The 21,387-nt window shown below is 39.8% G+C and overlaps 1 protein-coding gene across 1 annotated transcript in view; it reads right to left on the reverse strand.

The window, feature by feature from the left end:
- LOC140651599 (uncharacterized) overlaps window positions 1–21,387 on the reverse strand; it is a 268,878-nt gene that overhangs the window by 168,699 nt on the left and 78,792 nt on the right. Inside the window, exon 3 of the mRNA XM_072861238.1 lies at window positions 1,503–1,556. Coding sequence (XP_072717339.1) covers window positions 1,503–1,556 — 54 coding nt within the window. The remainder of the gene's footprint in view (window positions 1–1,502; window positions 1,557–21,387) is intronic.

Genomic DNA, 21,387 nt, shown 5'->3' on the forward strand with positions numbered 1-21,387 from the left:
TTAAGACCTGGGTAGAGGATTTGTATTTAATAGACCCTGTGATGATTGTCTAATGTCTTCAAGCCAATGTTTATAAAACACTTTTGCATTTAGCATTAATTTTACTTTTGTCTGTATTCATTCTATACATTATCTACACAGATTTTATTTCTCTTTTCTTAATTTTTTCAACATTTAGCTAAAAAAGAATATCTATGTAGAAGTAACACCAAGATTTGCCTTCACCGATTCACTGAAATCCCTCAAGCGTTTAGGCAAATTTGTTCATTTCTGAAGGCTTATCGGTTCACAGCATATTCTTTCCTCTACATATGGGCTTTTAAACTTTATCTGCTGGCTACTAGTGTGGTCTACTGATTTATGATCTTAAAGGCTACATTTTCAAGGAAAGATACTAAATTTTGTTTGGTTATAATGCTTATAGATTAAAAAGGGGAAATAAATGCACAGTGTTTTAAGCAAGCAAGCCCCCATTACTACCTTTCATAAAACTTGTTTACTGTTCCTGGGTGACATACTACAGGTAAACTGGGATCAAAGGAGAAGATTGAAAGATTTATTTTTTTTTTTACGATGATTCAAAACAAGAACCACTGACCTAGTATATATACCTCATTCTCTCTCATCTTCTAAACTATATATCTTTTATTCTATATGACTTTTCTTTAGTTGTAAAAGTGATATCGTGTAGTAAAATTGCAGGAAAATAACTTTTAATTAGCTCAATTTTAAAGGAATAAATATTTCAGCACAGAATTTGACTTAGAATTTCAAGCTCATTAATCTATATTTACACATGTTGTTATTCAAGTTAATATTCTGTTAAAACTTTACTGATTATTTAGAAACAATGAAGCAAAGTGAGTGTTATTCATGGAAAATTAGCCATCATCCAACATTAGCTAAGAAAAAATCCCAACAAATGTAGCTGTTTGAGAAGTAATGAATGCATTTTATTGTAGGACTATTTTTATTGTAGGACTACATGATTAATGAGCTGTCATAGTCTTAAGGCATTCATTGACATGTTTCTATAAGCTTGTTCAGATAATAAGCCTTAAGAGATGAATGAAGCATGTCCTGCCAGATTAGCTGTGATGATTTCTTTGTACTATAACTGAGACACATAAAGGATCTCAGCTATTCTTAAAAAATATCTGTCTTCTCATTAATCAAATCCTGCCTTACACTGTGCAAGTGCCATTATGAAGAAGAGAAGCACATGATACTAACCCACACATAGGACCAAATAATCTGGATTCTTCAGTTGTGTGGACTTCCCCAGGTGAAGGAAAATTTGCCAAACATAAGATGTAGCCAGCCCCCAGAGAACTGGTCCACAGGGTACAGTGTGCCATAACCTGCACACCACAGATAAATCCACTGAAAGCATAGAAAAGCTTGCCTTAGCCTGATTAACCATTTTCCATGATCTTTCCAAACAGAACTTCTGTCAGGACACAACGTACCCCAGCAATCATTATCCTTTCATGTGGGCTTACCTAGGAAAGAGTAGCTGGAGACAGGACATCTTGGCATCACTGCTCAAGAACTTTCTGAAAAAAAAGGATTATTCTTAGGAGTAAGTTTTCCTTTGTAAAGGAGGATGAGTGTTGTCAGTCAGTTACTCTCAGAAGGTTTTTCTGTACAGAGAGCAGGAGTCTAAAGGTCACAAGAAAATATCTTTTAAAAGAGGTATTCTGCGGTGAACCTAGAGTACTTTAAAAGCATCTTTGCCTCATTTTGGTGTTTGGTTTGGGGTTTTTTTGTGTTTGTTGTTGGTTTGTTTTGGGGTTTTTGTTGTTGTTGTTTTCGGGGTTTTTTGTTTGTTTGGGTTTGTTTTGGGTTTTTTTGGTTTTGTTTTTAATAATAGCAGAATTACACTGACTTTAGCTCTGAATAGGGCTCCTCAGTTTACTTACACCTTACTGTATATAACACAAATTACTTTCCTGAGAAGTGTCCAGATTTGTTCAGATACTCAGGTAACATACATTTGAAAGCAATAAGTACGTGTTTGTTTCCTGTATTATCAGTACAAACTCTCAGTAAGAGAGCAAACAGCAAGGACTGAAAAAATAGGGCAAGTATCCCACTGAACCAAGCAGTCAAAAATAAGAAGAGAAGGCAGTTTGTGCTTAGTGAGGGTCTTCCCTTTCTTGAAAAAAAAACCAAAACAAACCACCATGAATTGTGGCTTCCCCGACTCCTGAGATATCGCATCTAAAGCCACAGGGATAGAAGGCACTGCCCACTGGTCTTTGCTACCTTAAGTTTTTTGACAAACTCCTGAAATGTACCTGCCAATGTTAGGAAATTATTTGGCTGGCTTTAAACAATTGTGGAGCTAGACAGACTGAGAACTAAAAATCATAGCCTGATGGTCCCTCTATATCTATTGAATAAAGTAGAACTCAGTGCAGCAGAGAAGCTGTCCCAGCATCTTTAATGACAGCTTTGGGTTGTTCATCACTAACACCAGCATCAAACACAAAATTGCCAATTAGAAGTGAAGTCCTATCACCTTCTGGGTTTCTTTTTGGTGCTGTCAAGAGCAGAGCTTTCTGTGGTCTGAACAAAAAGGATACCTTACAATACAAACTGTAAGATTTCACATCACTGTCATATGGAATGAATTTACAGAGAACCATTTCTGGACTGCAGTGTATTGCTAGGAAGTTGCCAGGAAACAAAGTATTCCTCCTCTTTTCTTTTATGTTTCTCTAACCTGATTTTCCTTTCCATGCCCCTGTTCATCAGATGCAACGGTTTGTCCATCTTATTTTGTACTATAGTATTTTGACAGATCTAAAGGTTTTTGATAGTCAGCCAGTAACTAGGTTTGCTAGTTTTCAACTGCAAAAAAACCCAACTTGTCTTGTAAGTTGTGTCTTTTTGTTCTGCTTCTTTTATTTGCCAAGCATAAAACAAAGACCAAAACTAGATAAAGATAATTTTCACAGTTCCCTCCAACAGAGCAACAGCAAGTCATGATGCTTTCTCTGAGTTCTTAAATACCCAGAGCACAGGATTTGGGGTTTGTTGTTGTTTGGGTTTTTTAAAAGCAAGAAATATAATCCAAAGGATTCATTTGAACAAAGGTGTTTTCAAAACAGAAACAGTTATTGTAAGGTCATCTGCAGAGAATCCTGATGAAAGATCATAAAGTACAGGGAAACAGGATGCAATGATTACAGATTTCTTGACAGAAATCTAGGCCAGGAAGAGAAAATTTTAATCTACTAATTTGACTGCTATTTCTGTAACACAACCACCATATGATGACACTTATTAAACAGCAAGGTCTGTCTATACAAACTGAAGGAGAACATTTATAATACCTGAAGTAATAAATAGAGGACAGGGGAAATCTCTTGCTATTCATTTTTAAGCTAATTGGCAGGGATGAGTGGCATAGTCAGCAGGATGGCAAGTAGTATCACCGATTACTTACGTAGGCACACAGTGAATCCGAGTCCCAAATTCTCAGAAGAATGGGCTCATGACAATTGGCATAATTGGGAAGCCACTGAAGAGCACCTAAAAGTAACTAGGGGCCACACAAAGGATGGAAAAGGGAAAGGAGTGATCTGCAAGATGCTAGGTGCCTGTTTAGAAGCTGCATATCAAGAAAGAGAGAACAGAAATAGAAAGGAGCAGGACCTAGAGAAAGAAATAGAAGGTAGAAAGTCAACTGAGTTGTTACTGTCTTTTAAAATTGAACAGCTGCAGAAACAGTTACAGGACAAAAAGGAAAAAAAGACAAAAGTTGGGAGAAAAGGTCAGGATTATGCTTATTGCAGGCTCCCCACCCCCCTGACATTGTACAGATCAGGAAACTAATAGGACTGTAGTCAATCAGGTTCAGTGTTATACAAGTACGTATGGAAGATCGGTCTGACCTAACCACTTAGCTATGATGAGTGCTCTAAAGATAACGGAAGGCCAAGACACACGTAAATTTGATAAGGGGGATTCATACTGGAACGTGGAACATCTAATCAAGAATTACTGTCCTTGAGAGTAAAGCACATCCTGGAGAAATATGTAACCTAATTAAGATTTTTTTGGACAATCTGAAACTGCTAGCAGAAATGTGATAAGGAGCACCCTTATGCAAACTATCCTCATTATAATACTAAAAATCACACCCCTTGAGCTGGAGACTCTAGCCCAAGCAGAGACCCCTCACCTTTGAGCATGTGCAGAATATTAAAGTAGTACTGTATCTTTAAGATTGAGACAAGAAAATGTAGACCAATAGAAAACTGCTTTACATAATTACTTATGCATATGTATAACTAGACTGTATAAATATTGTACCTGCACAAACGAGTGGTGTGCTAGCTTTGTGGAGTTACCACCTAGCACCCGGTCTTGCGCAAAACCTGAAATAAACTGGTATCTCGGCTCTGTGTGTGTATTGGGTGTTGCACACCAGGTAAAGAACTCCATTTGTGAGACAATAGGACCCCTTGAAGATTGGGATGGAGACATCTGGGGTGATCCCGATGATAGCAAGCCAGAAGCTGCCAATCCTTTGTTCCCCACAAATCATCCTGAATATGAAGCCAGACCTCTTGTTAAAACAGGAGGAACTGTGGGACCTCGGTGTGGTCATCCCTGACATACTATAAGGAGCATCCCCTGGGATCCGTTGCAGCTGACAAATTTGCAAGAGAGGTATAGAGAAAACCAGGTGAAACTGAAACTGAATACTTGTGGCACGTATGCCTAAGTGGCAGTGACCGAATAATGTTGAGTGACAACGAAGCAAGCAGCTATTCAGGTCCTGGAGTTTTCTTAAATTTAAGACCCAGAAAATACACCCCATTCTATCACCAGCCAAGTAGCTTATTGGGCTGGAGGAACAAACACCATGGAGCAACGTGAACCCTCCATAAACCCCGTTAAATCTAAGTGAGCTCTCTACAGCCATCACAAAAGCCGCTTGCATACAAACCATGCACAAACAAGGGCCCCATGAAGTCCCACTATCTGCTACAGTAGATTTTGCAATGTTAAAACCACTGATTAGAGGAGCCCCGGCAATTCTTTAACGCCATTTAGTTGCAAAACGAGACGAGATTAAGAAAGACACAGAACACAATGAGGGACTAGATGATAATGCTCAAAATGCCCACAAGGAGCTCCCTACAAGGGCAGAATTGATGCCTGGCATTGCTAACTACAGCCATGAAATAGGCTGGGACCATGCACCAGCTGAAAACAAAACCTGAAGCCCCGGGGAGAAGATCACAAAGACAGACCCATGAAACAGGGAACAGAAACTAGATCGAAGGAAAACAAATTTAAAAACCCGCAAACAGAATCTTGAAAACAGAGGAATGAATTACAGAGGAATGCGTTATAGGCCTAGGCATTCCCAGAGCTGCAGTTCAAGGTCAGCCTACTGGCAATATTTTGAGTCTGATTGAGCATTCCAGAAACAACGGTGAAAGGAAGGAGCGTATTTCAACTCCTCTGGCACCAGTCCCCAGAAAAGGAGACAACCCCTTCTTCTCCCTTAGGGAGGAATTGTAGGACATGAAGTCAAAAAACAAGTAGTGTCTGGAAGGCAAGTAGGCCTGCCTGTCCAGAAAGTGGAGGCTTATCAACAGGGAAGTGATGATGGCCCATACATTTTAATGCCAGGTGGTCCTCAAGGACAATTGGTAACATCTTTAATAGATACGGGAGGATAAATTTCACTATTAACACAACAAGATGCCAAGAAGCTCGGTATACAATCCAGATGGCAAAGAGTTAAGATTACTGGTGTGAAGGGAGTGAGTGTTGAGTGCCAAACTGCCAAGGTAAATTTACAGCTCCCGGGCGAGAAGCGCATGTCGAGTACTCGCTTTGCAATTAAAGATCACCATGAAAATATTTTAGGTTTTGATCTTTTAAATGAACAAACCTGGTGCCTGCCAAATGGCGATGTGTGGTCCTGTGGCTCAAACATCTATCTCAACCCCAGCAAAAATCAGGAGGCTCCAGTGTGTGCACTTCACACAGCCCCACCCTCCCTGAAGTCAAAAATCACTAATGTACCGCAATATCCCATTTCTGCTGCGGCACAAAGTGGAATTTCTGAAGTCATAGCTGATTTGGAGAAACTACTAACTTAGATTCCACCCAGAAAAAGTCAGGGACCAAGTAAAGAAGTAAAATTTTTAGGTACTTGGTGGACAGCAGGCAGTGCAGTGATTCCTCCATATACCTTAAGAAAAATCAAAGAGCTGCAAATGCCCCAATCAAGGAAAGGGCTACAAGAATTAATGGGAACTTTAGGATATTGGAGGAACCATGTACCTGGATTTTCTATCATTTCCTGCCCATCATACTCAATCTTACAGAAAGGCAAACCCTGGGAGTAGAAATTAGAACATAAAGACGCAGTCAAAACTCTAACTGAAGAGTTAAAAACATATCAGTCACTGGGACCAGCACACCCCTGCGACCCTGTTATAGCTGAATGGGGTTTTGCCGAACACCCTACTTACCTGTTCCAAACTGGCCTCGATGGGCCAAAAAGACCTTTATTGTTTAGCTCAACCACATTTAAAGAAACAGAACAACGATAATCTGAATGGGAAAAGGGACTTTTTATCTTTAGTCTGAGCAGTTAAACAAGTTGAGAAAATACATCAGGGACAACCTGTGCAAACTAGAGGACCATTTCATTTACTAGAAGCAATCCTAAAGGGGACTGCTCCCCTAGAAGGAGTTGCATAAAAACCCACTATCAGAAAACAGTATGCCTACCTAACAGGAGTTGCAGGAAAACATGCAATTAACTGAAGGACACACTAAGGTTTCCAAATTGCAGATGCCCTTAAACACAGACCCTTTAGCGTTACAACAACCTTTTAAACCTTCACACATTCTGGATGCGCCACCCTCACTGAGGGCACACCCACGGAAAACATTTGGTTTACAGATGCTTCAGCGAAAAGGGTGAACGGTAAATGGCAACATAAAGCCATTGCATCAGATATTACCACCGGCAAACAAGTAACAGCAGAAAGTGAAGGCAGTGCACAAGTAGGAGAAATAAGAGCAGTTGTTTTGGCAGCACAGAATGGAGGAAAAAAAATCATATACGTAGACTCTTATGCTGTGTGGGCCAGTGCTGCACAGCAGCTCTGTCAGTGGGAAACCTTGAATTGGGAAGTAAATAGATCCCCAGTTTGGAGAAACAAAGATTGGCAATTATTACAAGATATAGCCAAGAAAACACCTTTCAAGATGGGATGGGTAAAAGCTCATGCTGAGGATAATCAACCAGCCACAAAGTGGAATCAAAAGGTAGATGAGCTAACTAAAATTAGGAAAATCACCTTAAATCCTGAGTGGTACCAACTGGGAGAATGGTTACATCAAAACCTAGGCCGCACAGGTAAAGAAGCACTTTGCTGCACAGAGTAAAGGCTGGCCCACAAACAGAAAAACTTGTGATACTATTCTTACAGAATGTCCCCATTCTTACAGAATGTCCTGTAGCCCTGCTCAAGCAATAACCACCAGTGGTGGTCGTAATGGATGCGTGTGGTCGTGATGGCTGCATCTGGCTCAAAGCGGATTTGGGAGACAGATAACACCACAATAGCCAAGGGCTACAGTGCAATGGGCCCACCTAACCGCAGCGAAGAAACTAAAATCTGTGGTCAGTATGCAAATATGACTATGAGTCAATCATCTTACCCCCATAAATAGTGAGCAGCCTGAGAGCCCCTGGAGCTCTCCTGCACAGCAACGGGCTGCACGCCAGGACCTGCCCTTGAGTAGGGACATCTCTCAAGGTTACTCCTTGAGGTTGAGATTCCTTGCCTCAACAGATCCTCGGTGTTGTAGCAGTCACTTTGTAGCCCAAATGGAATCCAATACATAGCATTAGTATCAACGCCTGTTGAAAGCTTTCACAGCTACAAGCTGTGAACTTTCACCCAGATTCGCTGACCATATACTGAACTTTTACTTAGCTACATGAAGGAAGGCCACCGAAACCAGTGCAAACCAGAAAGATAAGGAAGCTACATTCTCAGCAGAAGCTACAACCTTAGAGATAAGGGAAGAAACAGTCTGCCTAGAGACAATGGAAGGACCCAATGAAGAACAGGAAGACCCCAGACCCTAATATTACTATTGATCCAAACTGTCTCGTGAGGGGAGGGGAACTTAAATTGTAAGGTATAATTGCCCAGGATTTTCTTTGTTCAGGGTCTCTCTCCACAAGCACCCAGCTCTATCTGTTTTCACCGCTGTACCAAATCAATAAATTCATCTGGCATATGTCATATCAGAGACTCTGCTTTGGGAAACCTAGGGTCAAGCCAGAGGGTAGAGAAAGCACCTGAGAGCGAGTGTGTGCGTGAGCGAGGAGTCGAAAAGGGGCACTCATCAGCTCAATGGAGCTGCCTGCTGCAAAAGGACTCCGGTCCTAGCAGTTAGTCTTGGGTGGTGTATTTGCTCAGGCAGCAGCTTCTTTAACATCAGTAAGTGACTAATAGCATGCTAAACTTTGAAATCTTAGCTAATCAATAAAGGATTGATTGCGCATATATAATCCTTTAGACATAAACCATTGACCAACTCTGGGACTAGGATTGGATCCAGCTGCACCTAAACTCCTCTCTGAGAAGGAGTTCAGAAAGCAAGGGGGTCCTTTTTGAATCTCATGACTCAACAGGAGGGTCCCCCTGACAGTTTTGTCCCGTCCTCTGCGCAGTAAATAATCAAGTATACCTTGCCATTGAATGTTGTTAAACCACTGTTGCATTTACCATTGAGCCTTGTTAACTCACTCTTTTATATCAATAAAGTATATTTTTGCTTCTCTCTTACGAGTGAAGTGCATCACTCCATCTGCGACAATGAGCTTTACTGGAAACATTTTTGCAGTAACAGGTATGGTTTAGTACATAATTTATTACGATGCAAGGAAACACACATCTAAGTTTACAGCAAGAATTAGCTTTAATAATATTGGATAATTAATGTGACATTGACAAAGTAGCTTGTTGTATGCAAATGAGATATATTTGTCCTCTCCTGCTAACCAGCTGTGCAATAAATCACAGAAGCGATTTGTATAATTCTGCAAACTAGAAGTTAAGGACTGACAGCATTAAATCAGGTAATTCCTAGCTCCCAGTATCCATGCAATTTTTCTGAACTGGCCATGACCCCTGTCATGTGTTAACTGTGGTAGGCAGCTAAGCACTACACAGCTGCTTGCTCACTCCCCCCTACCCAGCAGGAGGGGGGAGAAAATCAGGAGGGCATAAGTGAGAAAACTCTTAAGCTGAGATAAAGACAGCTTAATAAGTAAAAGAGAAAAAGACAACAAAACAAAAGAAAAGCAAGTGATGCAAAAAGCAATCACTCACCACCAGCTAACTTCTGCCCAGCCAATGCCTGAACAACAGCAAACCCTGGCAAACTCCCCACCCCAGCCCCAGTTTTACTGCTGAGCATGACTTAATATTGTATGGCATATCCCTTTGGTCACCTTGGGTCAGCTCTCCTGGCTGTGTCCTCTCCAAGCCTCTTGTCTTACCCCCCTGATGCTGTGTAAACACTGTTCAGCAATAGCTAAAACATTGGTGTGTTATCAACACTTTTTTGGTCACAAATCCAAAACATAGTACCATACAGGCTACTATGAAGAAAATTAACTCTATCCCAGCCAAAACCAGTACAACCCCACACACATACACAATGGCAACACCTACCGAGCAAGGCGTTTTGTGCTCTGCAATCTGAATAAGCAAAGATCTCCCAGAACAAGAGAGAGTCTCAAGAAAAATCAACCTCTCCTTTACTCAAGAATTTTGCCTGAATCTTTATATACTAATCCGCTCACACTAAGGTCACACATGTGCTTGCAATGCCAGATTTTTATTTTTTTTTTTTTTGGGGGGGAGGGGGGTGGGGTGTGATGGTAGGGGAGAAATAACACTTTGTAGTCCAAAAAAGAAAGCATTATTTGGCACTGTTTTTTTCCAAAATGTTGCCTGGTATGTAAAAAGCTCATCAATAAGAGACCTTCCTATTTGAAGTAAGGTCTCAAGATGACTGTCATTCGTGGACATGTACTCAAAGCCTCAAAAAAGGAAGAACATCTTTATTTTCACTGCTGAGTTATTAAAGAGAGGGAAAACTTGTACTGATTGAGGTCACAAGTATTTTGAAGTATTTGGACAAATGAAACTGCTCCTAACTTAATATTTTTCAGGAAGTTAATTGCAAGAGCAAAACCAGATATTTGTTCACTAAAGTGACACCGAAAGATGAGGGGAACAGAAGCTGTAGCAAAAGACGTTTGCCAGTATCCTTTTATTGCCTGTAAGGGAAGTCATTTTCTAAATTAAGAGGAGATCTGGAGAAGACACGTCCAGGAAGGGACTGAATCTAGTCTATGAAATTTGTTTAGCCACTGCTTCGTAAACAGGCAAAAGTCCAAACAGGGTTGTTTCCTGGGTAATCATTCCCACCAGCTAGGTAGCTGGGACAGTCCCTTCCCCTGGCAGGGATATGCCAGTGCTCACAGTGGCTGGTCTCTGTCACTCAGGTTCAGCCTCCTCCTAAAAGTGAGTCCTGCCTTACCGAAGGAACACCTTATTTTTAATTCTGAAAGATATCAAAGGTGTACGAGCAAATAGGAAAAAAAAAAGTATGAACTAACAAGAGCATGATTCTGACCTATTTCTTTGATATATGTGCAGTAGCAGTAGTTGTCTTCTATGAAGTCGTTGGGGTACCATCCTGAAAATATCGTATTTCTATTAAAAAATACTTTGAATCATGTTTCTTACCTAATCCTACAGGAAGATAAAATCCCATTTTAGAAACCTGAATTTAAATACTAATTCTGTAGAAGTCTGCAAGTCAATAGTTTCTACACCATTTGCTTTTTTTTTTTAAAAAGGGAAGTACATAAAAACACTGCTTGCTTTCTGTAATTTAAAGATGACTGTTTTCCATAGGTTGGTTGCCTTTGAGCATCAAAGCCTTTGCCAAACTGAAAAAGTAGTGAGGTGCTGGAGTCTTAAGTAAAAAAAAAAAAAAAAAAAAAAGAAAAGACCAAAACATTTGCTAGGGAACAAACCAAGTTGCAGCAGTTCAATAGGGGAAAGGAAGGTAAATCTGTCTGGGACGGACACTACCAGAACACTGTTTCTGTCACTCTTTAGAGCAGGATTAATCAGGAGGGTGGCTCTTCAGCCTGGTCACCAGAATCACTTCTTATCCGTTACAGATGCTCTACATGCAAGGCCAGTACATTGGACCATTAGGATGAGAATAAACAAAGGCTGGAGAATATCAGTGAGCTACTACTATATCAAGCTGCCTGGAAGGGTCATGTGTTGTTTTGCTTTGAGCAAGATCATATGAAGTCTGTTCACAAAAAAGCAAAAGTTTTAGAGTGCTTGTGGTTGCTGTGCTCCACTTGACTTCAGCTCTGCTGTACACAAACACACACTATCCAGAAGATATACTCCCCCCCCCCCCGGGTATAACCTTTTTTACAGAGCTAAGTTTATCACATGTTGTACTTTCTTAAACTAACATTAAAAAACCCACTGAAACCTCAAGTTTTGTTTCTGGTCCCATGTGCCCGAGCACAGGAAACCCAGGGTTTGGAGCCAAACAGGAAGTGGTACTTTGTACAACACAATGAGCCACACAGCTTCACACACCCCTGCGCCATGGATAATTAAGTAGCTGGCAGTAATTGAAAATATCCCTGCTTCTTTCACAGTAAGTACCTTGTATAACTGGTTGATGTATTATAGCTACTGACACATGACAGAATAATTTGTCTTTTATTCAACTCCAACACTGAATTATTGGAAGTTGGAGTTGTCCGTGGCCTAGAGGGAGACATTGTACCAGAGTTTCATTTGCTGTTATTGAAGGCAAGAGGTTTATAAAAGTTAATGAAATACAGCTAGCAAAAAGACTGTAGAGGGTCGGAATCTGGGAAGCAGCAGCATACAGATGCCTATTGTTATTACACAGGGCAGCAAAAATGCATCAGTCTTTCCAAGCTCTGATACCATAGAAAATATTTAACATTTTCATTGGAACTGCTACTTTTCTACCATTTGACTAACTACAATAGCTGTTAAATTTCCTCTTTTTTTTTATATTTTAAGTCATGCATAGCAATCTTCTAGAACAGAGACACTGAAATGAAGACAACAGACCAAAGTTATTCAATATTTTCATGCCTTGAGAGACTGTCTCAAGCAGTCCACAACTACAATTAGCACACTTTAAAATCTTCAGTTAAAGATGTGTCCTGCACCATCCAGTTGTTAGGGAGATGGTCTTTACCTAATGAGCCAGTTGCATATGGGCTCTGACTACAAAAAGTGCAAATCATTTCTGAAACTTTTTGACAGTTAAAAATTTAATTCTATGTGAGGCATAGAAACTCATATAATCCTTGTATAAGATGAAAAGCATTTTGACAGAAAAAAATTAACATTACTTTAGAGCTCTGTAACAGTTGAGCCATCACTAAAGGACTTAATACCTGTTTACATGGCTTGGTTGTGGGGGTTTAAAATAAATCTCTCTAATACTTTGAGAAAAATCATGATGCTATTTGCTTTCTGGGATATAGAAAGAGATTAGAATGTCAAGAAAAGCATCAAGTTTTCTAAGATGCACTATTTACTGATAATGGCTAAATAACTTTCCCTCGTTACTAAGGAAAATGATTCTGTAGTAGAATATCCATGGATATCTGCATAAGCAAGTCTGATGGACTTTTTTTTAAAGCAGTAACATTTTCCACCAGTATAACTTTAGGAAAGGAATTGTTCACACTTTTTTCTTTTAAATGAAACAAAGGAAAAAACATTGACCTTGAATGTCCCTTTTATTACAGCAGCTCCTTTAGCTCGGTCATAAACCTCCAAGGTTACTAGTGCTCTGGAACCAAATTATACTGTACATTGCAACCAGCGTTATTCTGGCTGCTGAACCATTTTCTGAGCTGGGCGTAGAAAGATCAGGCTGGCTCCAAAATAGTTTCTCAATGTCTTTCCTATAAAAACAACCTAGAAGCCTGTATCTATAATACTGAAGCTGCTGCTTCCACAACTGAGCAGTGACTGAAGTTGTCAGGGAAGATCCTTTCCTATAGTGCAACAACACTAAACTACTTTTTTCTTCACCTGAACTCTATCTCCACAAGTTTTCCTTATGCTCTGCCTCTTCTACGCTCATCACAGCAGAGCTACTGCTGGAACACCACCTAACCCCTTTTCCATCATCCCCTGCAGACAGGGCAGCTGATTTTCTAGTGCACAGGGAAGTTACATGTTGCAATAAGTCTTGCTCTGCTTTCCTGAGCATCTCAGTGGAAGAGATAAATGAATAAATAGAAACATGAGCATGGAAATACAGGGGGCAGGTGTAAGCAGAGAAGAAAAGTATCCCTGATAGGAGGCCAAAGGGGACAACAGGAGAATAACTGCTATAAAGAACTAACAGAAGGTGGGAGGGAGAGTGTGCATGTTGGAGGCGAGGGGAAGGAAGTGGCTGAGCAGCACTGCAGGTAAAGCTTTCCTGTTGCTTTTGATTTCTGTTCAGTTATGGGTAAAGCTTTTCTCAGTTAAAAAATGAAATGCCTTAAACTACTACAGAATAAAGCCCTACCCACATAACCCCTTGAACTTCTCATTCATCCTTTGGTGACTTCTTAATTCTACTGCAGTCAGGTACTACTGTTACAGCATCATCCAGTCAAAAAACCTTGACTTCTCTGCTTTTGTTACCAATACCAACAGCTTGATACTTTCAAATATGTTTATGGGTCCATTTCAGTCTTCAGTTTTTCTTCAGCGTTAATAGCAGCAAGATATCAAGCACTATAGGTTTTAACTGGAAGGCTACTATGTGTCATATTAGGCATACTCTTACCTTTAAAAAACTGGAGGCTGAAAATGAAGATGCTTGCTAGTTCTGCACTGGTGGAGAAACATGCTCAGTGAGTCAAAGAGGTTTCTGAAAAAATGCTTCTCCTTCAAGTTTAAAGTTTTTTCTTTCTCATTCTTGTTCATCCTTCAGTCCTTTGACATACCATCTCTATATACTATCTGCTTGTATACTGCTCTCTGATCTTGCTCAAGTGTTTGACTTTGGTTTTGGGGGAGGGTTAGGAGGCTTTTTTGTTTGTTTTTTTTTTTGTTGGATTTTTTTGCTTCTACCATCCCAGTTTTGGCTTGCTTGTTCCAAATTGTCTAGGTTCTCCTTTCTCACATTTTCCCCATTTTTTCTATCCACGGAACCAGACTGTCTTCACATTTTCCAAATGCTGCAACAGAAGCTCTGAAATCATGGGACACTCCTGCACATTCCTTAGGTGTGAAAGCTTTTGTACAATTGTACAGAACTTTGTTTGCCCTGAATAATACTTTATTAAACATTCTGTAGGTTAGAACATGCTCAAAGCTGATGCAATACTCAAATTTTTTTCTGCTAAGCCAAGCACAAATAAACATTGAAACGCTTTTCAGATTATTGAAAAAAATCTGATAATCTTCAGTGAGCAAAACTCACCTTTCAGAACATTAACATGAAAAGAAAAATCTTCCAGGATTTCCACCCCCACCTCCACAGCTTTATTTTATCATTAGGAAAAACATGTTTCTATAGCAGTCTGTTGAATGTTTGTTTTTATTTTGGGAAGGTCCTCCAAAGAAGAGTGAGTTAGAAAGTTTAGAATGAGATAAACAAGCAAGTCTGAATTTAAACTCAGATGCTTGAAGTCTGGTGAGCAAGCATTTGTGAAGCAGAAGTAGGGTAATTTCCAAACAATAGAAAATGGTTCAGGCGTTTCTAACAAACGCCCATGATTGTGTCTTTAGCCATACATTTAAAGAATTTTACTTATTCACTGCAGAAAGTCAGAAGACAGCTTTCCTGTTCTTCTAAAGATTATGTAGGAAAACATGATATACATGTAAGTTTGAATGTATGCCATCAACCAGACACTACACTGAATCAATAGTAGTTTTGCAGTCTTGCTCAAGGGATAAGGTTAATCCCTATGTTCCTCATTTAATCTCATACCAAATGCTATGCTGATGTGCAACCATGGACATCAATAGCAAAATCAGGACAAACATTACAGGCAAGATAGCAAAATAGGCGATAAAAAAACCCCGATGCTGTTATTTGATCACCCCAGACTTTGGGGCTGCCAAGTAGTTTGCCCATTTCCACCTCTTCCCCCTCCCCTTGTAGGGTGCTCTTTACCTCTAAGAGAAATGTTTCATTTATCATCACTGTACACAACGATGGAAGTGCAAATGTTTTAGCTGAAGCAATTACTACTATCTGTGGCTAATACTGACTGACACTTCTCAGTGCTTGCTGTTGATGATAGTTTTGCAAAAGCTAAACTGGTTGGAGTGTAATAGTCCATGCTCGACAAGCGCCTCAGGCCAGTATTTCAGCTGGAAGTTCCAGCTAGAACAGCCTGTCATTTTCAAGAAAGATTATATTTTTCTCTTCACCTTCTTTCCTTTTCACCCCCACCCTAGAAGACTTTGTTTCATCCATACTGAAATATAGCTATTTTTATTCAGCTATCATCAGATTTCTATAGACATGCACAAGAGACTGGAGTTTGATGGTGTATGGTAAAGGTCACCTGGCTACAGATTAAACTAGTTTTTACATCTACGAGCATTCACCTAAATTCAGAAAAGCAGAGAGGTTTTTTTGGTTTGTTTGATTAGAAGCTTTAAGTTTACTTCCACTAATTTCCCAAAGCACTAAGCTTTTTTAAAAAATTCATGTGCGCTGGACATACGACATCTCAAGGTTAATCAACATTATTTGCAATTGATTCTCCCAGGGAAAAGAGGGAGGGTCTTAAAGAAAAAAAAATGTGTATGATCAGCATCATCAGGCAGAGTTGCATTTAAGTTGCACAGGTAACATACTAGTTGATACTTCCCAGATAGATATGAGTGTCAATGTTTCAAAGAGGTGAGCAATCCAGTTCACCTACAGTTCAACATCTGTGTAACTGACTTGATGAGTCCTGAAAAAATTCAACATGTGGAATGCAGTCTGAGTAATGCTGCAAAGCAACGGATGTTCACAGTTCACTGCTTCTCTTTTCTCTCATTTCTTCTTTCTCCCACTACTTCCCTCACCCTTTCCCTGCCCTCCCACCTCCACTCATTTCACCCTCCCACACTGTATCCAAGTACAGGAAAAGCCACACCTGTTAATTCTTGACTAGGAATATGGTGACTCGATAGACAGCCTCAGTGTGTCTCTCCCCATTTTTGGAAAATCAGAGAAAACAGTATTTTAAAAAGCATAGGAACTCAAGACAAAGCGTAGGATCACTTTGAACCCAAAAGTTCTTTTGCTACATTTGACTGAAGTTTTACAAGGTAGAACATAGCTCAGGGTAAAACAAAGTACAAAATGCTTCCCCCCGATAGGTAGATAGCTCATGTTTTAACTGGTAACTTAGAGCTGGAGAATGTTCAGTCTAGATGAGTAACTGAGAATAAACTGGAAAATTAGAATAATCTGTTTCCAGTTTCTTTAGAAATTTCACATGCTTGTTGCTTATTGTGGAAATTTTTTTCTGGTTTATGCTGAAGTTTGGGAATACAGCAAGGATAGGAAGATAAAACCTAACTAATCAGAGCTACCTCAAAAATAATTGAAAGAAAAAAAATCAGGAATTAATTTGGCATTTGGAATAACGTATAGCAAGATCTCTGAACTTAAGGGTCTCTGAAGGTAAAGAAGTTGAGATCTAGGTGAGAAATCAAACAGCCAGCAACACTGTTTTCTTGGCTGGACTTATGTTCAGCCTGTGTAGAAGCTCTCTCACTGCATTGGTTTTCCACACCTACTCTCTGAAGCAGACACTAGCCTTGTAAAAAACAGGCTTTTCTGCAATTCACTCCTGCATTAATTATCTAAGAAATATTTCTGATTTTCATTAAGCTTTCTCAGAGCAACAGAGTGGACAGCGCCTGAAGAATTTCATTAAGACATTGGTATAAGGGTAAAAAACAACTAGCATTTAATATTCAACCAAAAATTAAGTTCTAGATTTCTCATTTGTGGCATGCATTTGTCAGATGTCTGACAAATCACAGCAGGAGAGAAAAGTTTTCAGAAAGACGACTAAAACCAATGCTTTTTACCTTCTTTACTGATTTAAAAAATCCCATGCACATACTACAGCCTTACAGTTATCTTTAAGAACTCTTCCTATGGCTATACATTTGTGCCTGGAACAGCTTTCATTCATAATTTAGTGCAGCCAGCCTTACTGGAAACTACATTACCTCTTATCTAACTGATAAGAAACAAGATACCAGGTTTCCCTTAAAATTAAAGCAGGCTCATATCTTCATTTGATAAAGGCTTGCATGCGGGGCCAAGAGTTAGCTACTATCCTGTCAGCAAGGAAAAGACAGCCAGATTTACTCCTGCTGAGGATTCTGACTACAGGTACATTAGCTAGGAGCAGTTCTGTAGGAAAAACAAGAAAAGAGATGGTATTCAAGATCCAGGGGCTATACTACACATAGATTGCTTAATATACATTTACTCTAGTCTTACTCCAGCCTTTCTGTAGACACAATAAGCTGGAGAAATCCAGTTTGTACATTACAATCCAAATTACATCAGGAACATGTCTTTAGAATGATCTTTAGGTCATCCTTGCTTATTGCAAGCACTGGAACAGGTATATCATCTGTTTAATCAGACTAACAAGTCCTTAAGTATTTTCCTCCCAGCTCTTCTGCATCAGATATATGGTCTGAAAGAGAAGCCCATGATTCCCTTCTGGAAGCATTTCCCTTACACAACAGTTGACCGAGGATTCCTTCAGCTCTGAAGTGGATAAAAGGATAAGAGGTGACAGAGCTGCACCACATAGTCCTTTGGCATTAGCACATAAGAATAAACTGCCTAGCGTACCTGAAGCCTTGCTCGCTTTACCTGCCTCTCTGATCTGCAGCTAGGGCCTCCAAAGCTGGCCAGAACCAAGAAGGATGCACGCCAGCAGCCAAAAAATACCTTCTGACACTCCACATGGTATACAAGGGGCAGTACTACCTCTTCTAGAAGCATATTGTATAGCCTCACTCTTTCAATTTGAAGTGCAATATTTAGAGATCTAGCATCTTTATTATTAGATCAGTTAAGCAAAGGTACTGATACCAGCCTAGGACTATCAGACAACACACTGCACCCTTTCATAGCATGTAACATATTTCATTTTTCAGGCATCTTAGACATTTAAAAATGTGTTTACCCTTCTTTAATAATTTACTACTTGCTGTTGTGTTATTTGCAAAATCTAAAAATTTATTTATATTGGGCAAACTTTAATGTAGATGAGGAACTCGTAGCACAAACATTTCAGAACAGCTGAGGTTACAGACAGAACAAACTATCCCATTAGTGAGCACAGTTTGCTTCCTGAAGATGAAGCAACTGAAAGAAAAAAAACGTACAGCAAGCATGCGTGGAAAAGAAAATTTTGGAAGAAACATAAGCTTCTAGCAGCTCCCACCAATATAGCTGCAAAGTAGTCCATACACATTTACAGAAAAGTCATGAAGAAAACTGTTCTCCTTTAAACTTTTCATTAAGTGCTATACCTAGTTTAATTGAAAGCAAGTCTTCCATACTATAATGGACATTAAATTTTCAGTTACTATAGCTTTTAGATGGCATGTTACAGGAGAGCGCTCTCACGATGGACATTCTGTATGGCATTGTGTGCATTTATTTTTTATATTAAGCCATTGACAAACACCGATGCGCAAGTTTCTAGCCAAATTCACAAGCTGACAATGAAGTATATCTCCCTGCACAATAGAAACAATTCTCATTTTCTGTTCCACTGGTGCAATTAAGGAAAATCTTTAGGTTCAACCTTAGTTAAGATGGGAAACACTCAGTTAAAAGATATGCCTTTCTCTGTTACACATATTGTTTAGGCAATGTGGTGAAAGAGCTGTCAGTTCCCATCAGTAGAGTATTTCCTTTCCAGAGAAAAACAGTCTACCTGCACCATCTCCCTTTCACCAGGAGAAAGAATGGAGGGGTCAGGAGACAGAAAAGTTTCTTCTAGCAGCTTTCCCAGGCAGGGATTTGGAACATTTTATCAGCACCCTAATTGGTTCAGTTCAGTCAATACTTTAGATTCCAGTTCTCAAAATTGTATCCAAAAGGGAGAAATATGTTTTCTTTAGATAAAGACTCATTTTGCTATATCAAACCCGAGGCCTTGTCCCAACTGTGCATAGATCTGAGACTGAACACAAAGCAGGATTTGTAATAGAATCTGACCATTGGGAAACCAAGCTGCTTTCAGTGAGACCTGTTAAATTTGAGAGGCTGTGAGCCTAAGCAGCCCAAATCTTACAGGGTCCTCCCCAACATCTTTTGAACTGATTTACAAGTCTGACTTGAAAATTCCCTGACATGTATTTACAAAGAAGGTAGTAAGCCTTTATGGGATGTGAAATGGCATTACAAAACCCAAGGCCCAAACACTTCAAGGCTCCAAGATAGTGGTTTGTTGACATAAAAGGAAGTTTCTTGTACTATAAGCTTTAAAGGCTTGCTGTAAATTTTTGCATTAATTCCTTCCCCCCCGACCATACACACTTCAGTGACTCAGCCTGCAACAGTTACTTTGTACTTTAAATATTGTAACATCAACTTTTTTTGGAAAGAAAAATATTTTCACAGTCATCATACAAAATATTATGTCTTCCTCACTACCAATACCAAAATCTCATTTTGTCTATGCTTACAGAGGCTAGTTTCCATTTCCTTTTTTCCTCGTTGTTTGTAGTTATGGCATTTGACTGTGGTGTTCCTAAGCAGATATTTGTACACCAGTTTACAGAAAACACAGAACCTTCCACAAACAACTTACAAATATTGGCCTTAATTAAAGACAGATATGTACCTAAGAGAAAGGGACAGGCAAAAAGTAGATATGATGTTACTCAGTTGAGACAGATGCAATTGGGTGGTTTTACACTGGTAAAACAAAAATGCATTTTATACACAGTAATTTAGAAGTCAGCTGCAAAAGTAATCAAGACAGCCCAAAGCTGCTTCAGAATTATCTAAAAGAGTGAGAAGAGCTTAAAAGTAATGTATCTAAGAGGTCAATAGTTATTTAACATCATGAGCCTTATCCTTTCTCAATAACTTTTTTTTGTTTAGGAATGAAAGTCTCTCTAAGAAAATATGTCAATATAACTGTGCAAGTTTACATGACAGAAACTGAGATGATACTAAAAAAGAAGCCAGGACAAGGTAATTCTTGAACTAGCCCAGAGGCCTTTGCCCCTACAGCAGGGAAGCGCAGCCTGTGAATGTATGGGGCTGCTTTTATTTTAGGTTCATCTGAAAGACCTGACTGGCATTCGTAATCATTTCATCTCTTGCCTTCACAGTGGCCCAAGCATTTCAGTGTTAAAGTTGAAGATGCCAAACCCAACTTGGGCAGATATACCAGGATATTATATAGTACTGCAGATATTAAAAAAAAAAAAAAAGTCCTTTCAGTCACTTTCGTCAAATATATTTAACACGTATACTGAGCACGTACTTCAGAAACCACAGGTATTTTGGAAAAAAAGATGGCAGGCTGCCTCATTACTGGAAGATATACAAGAAGCCTGTGTTAACTGGGAGGCAGAGGGAGAACCAACTAGACTGTTCAAACATGCAAATTAATGTCATCCTCTCAATAGATTTGAGACCTCATACGTGGATAGCTCCATTTTGACATAGCCATGTGCTATTAAGAGATGTGTTGGAGCAGGAAAGAAGGAGCCCACAGCTTCAGCGCAAAACCAAAAATCCTGCTTTGGCCCACAGGGAAGCTGACAGCTGACAGAAGAGGTGAGACCATACCAACACAGACATCCCCAAGAGACCCTGACTTGCTGTCCCCACAACGCAGGCTGCCTGGTAGCTGTGAAAGCCCCAGCACCACAGTACAGCAGGGCTGTACCCCGCACAGCCCACTGGAGAGGCTCCAGTGTCCAGAGCAGAGAGCAATCGTTGCAACCCCATAGCAACCCATAACACCTCTTTCCATGAACTTTAACAAAACTCATACACCAGTCCAATTAAACACACATACCTTCAGCATTATGAAAGGTCCTGTTCATCCTTGTCTCTCCTCTGACCAACTCACACCACATTCCCCCTAGGAAAGCTGCCCCCCACCTCTTAGCCCTTTTGTAAGAGCCCCTCCTAATTGCCTGATCTCCCACAACTGGGCAGGTAAGGAGTTTCCACAGCTGGGGCAGGTAATTGTTAGGCTCCTCAGCCGTCCTTGCC

The sequence above is a fragment of the Ciconia boyciana genome, chromosome 5, assembly GCF_034638445.1.
Source record: "Ciconia boyciana chromosome 5, ASM3463844v1, whole genome shotgun sequence".
In the NCBI taxonomy this organism is placed as follows: domain Eukaryota; kingdom Metazoa; phylum Chordata; class Aves; order Ciconiiformes; family Ciconiidae; genus Ciconia; species Ciconia boyciana.